Genomic DNA, 7503 nt, shown 5'->3' with positions numbered 1-7503 from the left:
TTTAATTCATCTTGGGTTTTCTAAGCTGATTTTTTTAAATGTGTTGTGTAGGTTACCTCGAGTGGTGAGGGACTCGGTCCGACTCTACAGTCACACCGAGTAACGGTTACGTGAGACCATCGCAGGATATTGTTTTATGGTCATTCGTGAATTTCTTTCTCCAAATGTTCCTTCATGAATGCAGAGAGGAGACTCCAAAACAAAGCGTAGCATTTCTCCACCCAGCCTCCAGATGTTTATTGACTCAGCATTTATGAATCTTGCATTTCATAGAATTGTAGCCAGTTTATAAAAAATAAAAAAAAGACATGAAACTTTTTTTTCAACAAATCCCAAAGAGACAAAACGGTTGCTTATTTTAAAAAAATATATCTTTTCATAATCTTAGTCTTCTGTACACGTACAAAAACATACACATATTTACAAGCACAAAAGACAAAACAGAGGTTTCTGAAGCTACTTTGTGACCCCTGCCGGTTCCCGGTGCTGCCGGGACGTCGTGTTAATGCGGTCGTCGGTGATGTGTCGGGGGTTTGCCAGCAGACCCAAGATGGTGGACAGACAGTGCAGCTTCTCCTTGACGTACTCTGGCAACTTCTCGTTGTCCTTGTACCTGTGGACGAGACGAGCGTTCGTGAGCCGCGGCCTCGACGACAAACACAGAAGCCCTGAACGCGACGACACATTGGCGGCGTGTTTCGCACCTGGTGATCCTCCCCTCTGGAGATGTGTAGGTGATGCAGGAAACTCCAGCCTGGACCACCAGCTGGGACCCGTCGTTGAACTGCACCCACACCTCTCCGCTCGTCAGCTGCCGACACGCGAAGCAAGATGAGAGCATTTAATCACAAAGACGATGAATGGCTGCTTATAGAATATTAGCTTAATGTGTTCATCCATTACCTGGGAGGCCCATCCAACATTGGGCACAAATATGGACTTAACCACTTTCCCCGTGTCCTGTCGCAACGGGGAGGTTCTCTTACTCAGGCTGGCTGTGGTCAAATCTGACCCGTTGTAGGAGATCATCTGGAAATACACACATTTTAAGAGAAATCTCATCATAATCCGTTTAAGCCTCTAAACCCCAGGTGTCAAACACAAGGCCCGCGGGCCGAATGCGGCCCACCACGTCATTTTATCCGGCCCCTGGCGGCTTGAAAGACACATGATCGTCTTTATAGCCTGTGCTTTTATTTTGAAGGTTTCAAATGGATTTGTGTTATAATATTCGAGAAATGTCCTTGTGTCCAATATCTCTACACTTGAATGAACAATAATCAAATGCAAAGAGTTATTTAACTATATGTTGGAGAGTAGTTTATACAGCGCTTCAGTTACACCGGCCCTTTAAGAGGCGGCCCCTCGGTGAAGACGAGTGTGACGCCCCTGCTCTAAACCAAGTGGAGGTCTTGAAGTGCGGGGCTGTGAGACGCTCACCGAAGGAGTGATTTTGGGAGGTTGAGGAGGTGCCGCTGTATCCGGAGGCACCGGGCGGGAGGGCAGGGACGTCGAGCACGGGGAGTCGGGTCGCCTACGAGGGGGCGGCGCGCACAGAGCCGACGTCAGTCCCGCGAGGCGACGTTGAAAACCGAGAGCGTACGTACACCAGCTCGCTTCTCTCACCTGCCAAGAGTGATGGGGAAGAAGGGGACCTTCTTGGTGTGGCGCTGCTCCTCGGCCGCGATGGCGGCCTCCAGGGACAGACACATACCGTGGCCCTCGTCGGACATCTCCACGTACAGCCTGCTCTCCGGGCTCAGGCCGCTCAGCCCCACCTCGCCCTTCACGGTGTACGACTTCCCGCTCTTCTCCACCACTCGCAGCAGCTCTGTCGTCTTGTGAGTCTTCGCTCCTACAAAGCGGGAGAGTTTACGAAGCAGATCAAACGGTCACGGTTTCCAGTTTTTCCCCCTCGGTCGAATCACATGGGTCAATAAACTGTAACTGACTCACCGTCATAAAAGCAAACCTCCAGGTCTGCGTTGGGAGAGTTCTCCATCAGCATGACTTTTGCATACTTGGTGTAAAGTGTCACTTTAGGAGTCTTGGATTTCACCAGCTGCACAAACCTGGAGGCGTATTGGTACTTCTTCCAGTATTTCTCTGCGGCAAAAATAAAAATTAATGTGCAAATTCTGATCCTATACAACCCAGGTGTCAAACACAAGGCCCGCGGGCCGAATGCGGCCCACCACGTTATTTTATCCGGCCCCTGGCGGCTTGAAAGACACATGATCGCCTTTATAACCTGTGCTTTTATTTTGAAGGTTTCAAAAGAAATGGATTTGTGTTATAATATTCGAGAAATGTCCTTGTGTACAATATCTCTACACTTGAATGAACAAAAATCAAATGCAAAGACAGTTATTTAACTATATGTTGGAGAGTAGTTTATACAGCGCTTCAGTTACACCGGCCCTTTAAGAGGCGGCCGTGACGGTGACGCGGCCCCTCGGTGAAGATGTGACGCTATACAAGCTAAAGTTACTGGGTTTGATGCGTCCGGCACAATACCTGGAAGGTCCCCATAGCTGCAGATCAGAATATCTTCTGGAAGGGCAGGAGGACAGTCCAGGACAGGCAGCCCCTTCCCACCATTGGGCTGGTATATCGTCACCTAAAAGAGATGATATGAGAAGCTTCATGTCAAATTGTGCCACGAGTTGGCATCATATATGATGCTGGACCGCCCTCCACATCTGGAGCACAGAGACATACTCCTCAATGCTCACCATCAAACCATCACCGGAAATCCGCAGGACTTCTTTGACCCTCTCGTGACTGCTGTGGCTTCTTAACAACTCCATACACACTTCCCCCGTGTCCAGGACGCTCACCTGGAGGAAACACGAGGCCGACGCATAAGACGACTCTCACGGCGCACATTTAACAGCTTATTAAAATACGTGCAACATCTTACCACAGCGTTTTTAGTCTTCTGCCTGATAGCCTTCAGTCTGGAGGCGCACAGCGGCGGGACGATGTCTCTCAGCGTTTTCTTCTCGGCGTCCACACTGGCTTTGGCTGAAGGGAGCTTCGACTCTCGGCCGTGAGGAGGTGGGAACTCCGCCGCGGGGATATTTTCCCTGTACGAGTCAGAGTTGGAGTGCTGGTTGTGGAGAGGGTTCACGCCTCGGCTCATGGGCTTGTCTGTCCAGGAGTTGTGAACCCCTAAAGGACCTCTGCTGCTATGGAAGCTGCCGCTGCTGCTGTGAGTGCTGCCGTCCGCGGGCCTCTGGCCAGAACCTGAGAGACATTTGGAAAGATCTGGTTACACATCTGGGCTTCTCCTGAAGGTTTCTTCCCTTTTTCCCCATGAAGGGTTATTTGGGAATTTTTCCTGATCCGATGTGAGGTCAAAGGTCAGGGATGTCTATGTGTACAGATTGTAAAGCACTCTGAGACAAATTTGTAATTTGTGAAATTGGGCTATACAAATAAACTGAATTGAATTGAAAAACTGAATTGAATTGAATACTAGCATCTATGTATAACAGTAGATATTTAAGAGTGTAACCAAGCAACTAATCTATCTAAAAGTTCCCTGAATGAAAACATCAGCGGAGGTATTAAACTAAAGTAACTTGGAACCATGCGGAAATCTCTCATACGCACAGAAATGCCATTTGACGTCCTCATTTTTACCTTCGTTATTGAGCCAATTAGTAACTCCCTCCCGGTCTTGAAATTGCAAGTTTGGTGGATGTGCAGTCTGTGTGGAGAACAAATACCCCGGACTGGAACAGAGAGGGCAGTCTGTGAGTCGAATTACATTCAGTAAAGATGAGAAGACGGTCATAAATATAGAGACTTCTTACTTTTGTGATGGGGGCTTTCCGTGCTCTGAAAATGGATGCTGAGTGGAGGACATTGGAAAGACCGGTCTTTCTAGAGCGGTGAGAGTCTCCTCCGAGTGGCATCTCGCCAGCTCGGCGGGACTCGACCCCGTGGCAGATGAGCCGGAGCGATCTGACGAGTGAGCCCTTCTCAGGTGGCGAGATTGCGGCGGCCCGCCGTCTCCACCGTGACCCCCCCTGCTCCTCCCCTCTCTGTGAAATCTGTCGGCCGGATGCTGCCGCCACTCGTCTCCGTCTTCAAAACGGGCGTGGCCGGGCTGGCGTGGAAGAGTTGGAATAGGGGCCATCCGGTTGGGCAGGGCGGAGCCAATCACGTGCCTGGTTCTCCTCTGGAGGCGGCTGTTGCTGCTGGCCGAGTTGGAGGAGGTGCATCCCGTGGAGATGGTGGCGATGCCGCTGTCCATGGAGCCTTCGTCCCTCAGCCCCAGCTCCTTGGTCCGAACCAGACGGTTCTGGGTCATGAACGGGTGGTCCAGCACGGCGGAGAGGCTGGGCCGATGAGCGGGGTCCCTCTGCAGCAGGTGATGGATCAGGTCCTGAGCCTCTCGAGAAACATGGCTCGGCATCTCATACTCCCCAAGAACCACTTTCGACAGCGTGTGTTTGACTGTGTCGGTGTCAAACGGAGGGTAGCCCATCAGAAAGGCGTAGAACATGCACCCCAGGGACCAGACGTCGGATTCCAGACCATGAGCGCTCCGAGTGGCCACCTCCGGAGAGATGTAGTTCGGCGTCCCGCACATGGTGAAGTGCTTTTCATTGGGGAGTTTGAGCTGAGTGGCCAGGCCGAAGTCCGCGATCTTAATGTTAATGTTGCTCGACAGCAAAAGGTTCGACAACGTCAGATCTCGATGCAAGATGCCGTGGGTGTGTAAATACAGCATTCCTTTCACGATCTGATGCATGAAATGTCTCGCTGCGGAGCAGAATGAAGAAAATAAATTAAAAGGGTAAATAGGCAGCGTGGAAATGTAAACCTCACTAAACCCATGCACTGCAATGCAATTACAATCGTCTTGTCAAAGTAAAGTAGTTGCCTGACCTTCATCCTCGGAGAAAGGCATCTCCCGCTCTTTGAGGTGCCGACTCATCTCCCCACTGTGGCACATCTCCAACACCAAGTACACATAGTTGCTGTCCTCAAAGTAGTTGTACAGCTTAAATCAAGACATGACGTAATACAGTATTTATTATCACGCCAAAGTCATTAAAAAAAAAGGCACAGAAAATATTTGAGTTTCCTGGTTAATCTTCAAGAGAGACGCTAGGGGCAAATTGTCCACGTCACATAACCATGACAACGGTAGCACAGCGCCCATATCGGCCGACTCAAACACAACCATCGCACAGGTTTTTTGGGAAGAACTAATGGGAGATGGGAAGTCGGTTCCATTGCATTTACCAGAATGCTCTTAGGTCTATTGTACATTTTGCAACGTAAAAAAATAAACCCATCATATCACAGAAAATGTAAATGAGAGCCACAGCAGACTGCGTGTCATGATAAGTGACAGGATTACAATAAATCGGTTGTGTGCAGCCAGCGTTACCTCGAGTATAGAAGGATGCTTCAACCGGCACTGGATCTCCACCTCGTTGATCACACGCTGGACCATCCCGGCTTTGTGCATTGCTTTTTTGTCAATCTGCAGATGGGAACAACTCAGATAATTACACACCTGCCACTTATAGGATCAACGTGTTGCAGCCGCTGCATGGTGGTTTGGTCCAGTGGCTAATCGTCAATCTGTCGCCCACAAAGAAAGGGAACTAGTCAGAGTTCCCTTGTGAGGAGTCAAGGGACCACACGAAGCCCTTGGGAGACAACTAGGGTTTACTAATCCAAACAGTTCCCGTTGGCAACAGCTTGGGGGTTGGTTACAAGTCTACCTTACAGGTGAAGCGTGCTATAATTACCTTCGCATTGAAAATGCGGAAGGTTATGTTTTGATCACGGTGTATTTATTTGTATGCGTGCGTGCGTGTTTGCGTGTTATTTGCATAACTCAAAAAGTATTAAACCGAATCACATGAAATTTGGTGGGATGATTGGTTATTATCCGGGGAGCATTTGTTTATATTTTGGTATCAATTGGGTCAAAGGTCAAGGCCAAGGTCATGAAAAAGTCAAAATCTTCTTTTTACCATAGCGCGGTCAATTTTTATCCAATTGGCATGCAACTAATACCAACATGTTCATAATTCAATGCCCAATCTTGTGATATGCGAAGGTATGCGCTCTACCGAGTGCCCATTCTAGTTACCTAATATGACTGACCGAGATAAATGGTGGGATTCTTACCGTTTTGATAGCAACCTCCAGACCAGTCTTCACTGATTTTGCCCGGTAAACACAAGCAAAGGAGCCTTTACCAAGGAGGGTGAGGACCTTAAAATCCTACAGCAGAAGACAGAGAGAAACAATTAAGGAGTTTTACAAACTATAAAATGTATTATCAGAGCAAGATATCTTTAAAAAAAACACGATACCTCGATCCTGAGCTCCTGAGCATAAGATAAACACTTGTCATCATCTCTGCTGGCTTGGGCGTCAGCAGAGAGATGTTTGAAGAAAGAGAGACTACCGCGATCGCACCTCGTCCCTCCAGCCGGCGACATGTCGGTGTGCAGCCAGACAATGAATCACAACTCTAACGACTTCGCAGAGGAGAAACCCTCCCACAACAAACGTTAACTGTCAAACAAGCCACCGACAGCTGACGCCGTCAGATGGCCAACCACAACCGTTCATTATCCCGGCTCTCTTCCCGCTAACGAGGACCACTTGGAGCCGTTTCCAGGCAGCATGGTGAACTACCGAACTGATACACTGGGGGAGGGAGGGGGTAAGGTTACACACCCGGAGGGCAGAGGCTGTAACACACGCGGCTGGAAGCATCACGACGTAAAAACATGCCAGCGAGTTAAAGAAGGGAGAGAAAAAACATGTTCGAGACATGGATAAACAAAGAAGACGATAAAGACGCTAGTGCCAACACAGGTGGCTAATTAAAATGAGAACTTCACAGTATTAGCGGAGAGTTACACGTTTGAAACATTTCAATTAAATGGATCAAATTGAACGCTTTCATGCCACTTTAAAACGTTGAAATGTAAAAATTTAAAAAAGCTGCGTTAAATTCACAGCGAGGCAGCTGTACCAGCCCGCCTCGACCTAAACGTTGACGTTAGCGTGAAAACGGCTTGAGGGCGTTCGGCCCGACGAGACGATCTCACCTCAATCTTATCGCCGATCGAAGTGCTCATCGTGCGGCTGGTCGGTTGGCGGACACCCGCCGGTTCGTAATAATATTCCTTAACCGACTGAGTGCATCGGTGGTCAGTGTGTGATCATCAGAGGGCAAATAAAAGTTGTTCTTGTGTTCCCCTCCAAAACTTTGCCATTTCTTCCATTTTGAAAATATCCGTCCGTTGCTCTCGTGTCGACGTCACTACGTCACATGACAACACTCTCATTGTCGTTAACCACGCCCCTTTCTTTCTGTATCCGTCCCAGACACGCCTCCTTCTTGCACCTATTTTATTCTTTACGTTAGTGAGCTGGTTAGTAAGTTTGTATTAAAGCTTATATTTGAATCGTGTGAATAGATATGTGCTTGCTGGTTTATTTAGTTTAGTGTAG

General features: G+C 48.6%; 1 protein-coding gene across 1 annotated transcript; it reads right to left on the bottom strand.

Moving 5' to 3' along the window:
• Nucleotides 1–207: 207 nt before the first annotated feature.
• Nucleotides 208–7273, bottom strand: plk4 (polo-like kinase 4 (Drosophila)). Its single transcript, XM_056425514.1, has 15 exons — nucleotides 7098–7273; nucleotides 6163–6258; nucleotides 5411–5506; nucleotides 4903–5017; nucleotides 3822–4776; nucleotides 3649–3740; nucleotides 2924–3249; nucleotides 2736–2840; nucleotides 2518–2620; nucleotides 1957–2106; nucleotides 1627–1855; nucleotides 1441–1534; nucleotides 904–1029; nucleotides 705–811; nucleotides 208–613 (listed from the first exon to the last, which is right to left on the bottom strand). The coding sequence occupies exons 1-15, from the start codon at nucleotides 7125–7127 to the stop codon at nucleotides 457–459; spliced, it is 2781 nt and encodes a 926-aa protein (XP_056281489.1). The 5' UTR covers nucleotides 7128–7273; the 3' UTR covers nucleotides 208–456.
• Nucleotides 7274–7503: the final 230 nt, after the last annotated feature.

Source organism: Pseudoliparis swirei, chromosome 11 (assembly GCF_029220125.1).
Source record: "Pseudoliparis swirei isolate HS2019 ecotype Mariana Trench chromosome 11, NWPU_hadal_v1, whole genome shotgun sequence".
NCBI lineage: Eukaryota > Metazoa > Chordata > Actinopteri > Perciformes > Liparidae > Pseudoliparis > Pseudoliparis swirei.
This window is presented reverse-complemented; position numbering and strand designations above follow the sequence as displayed.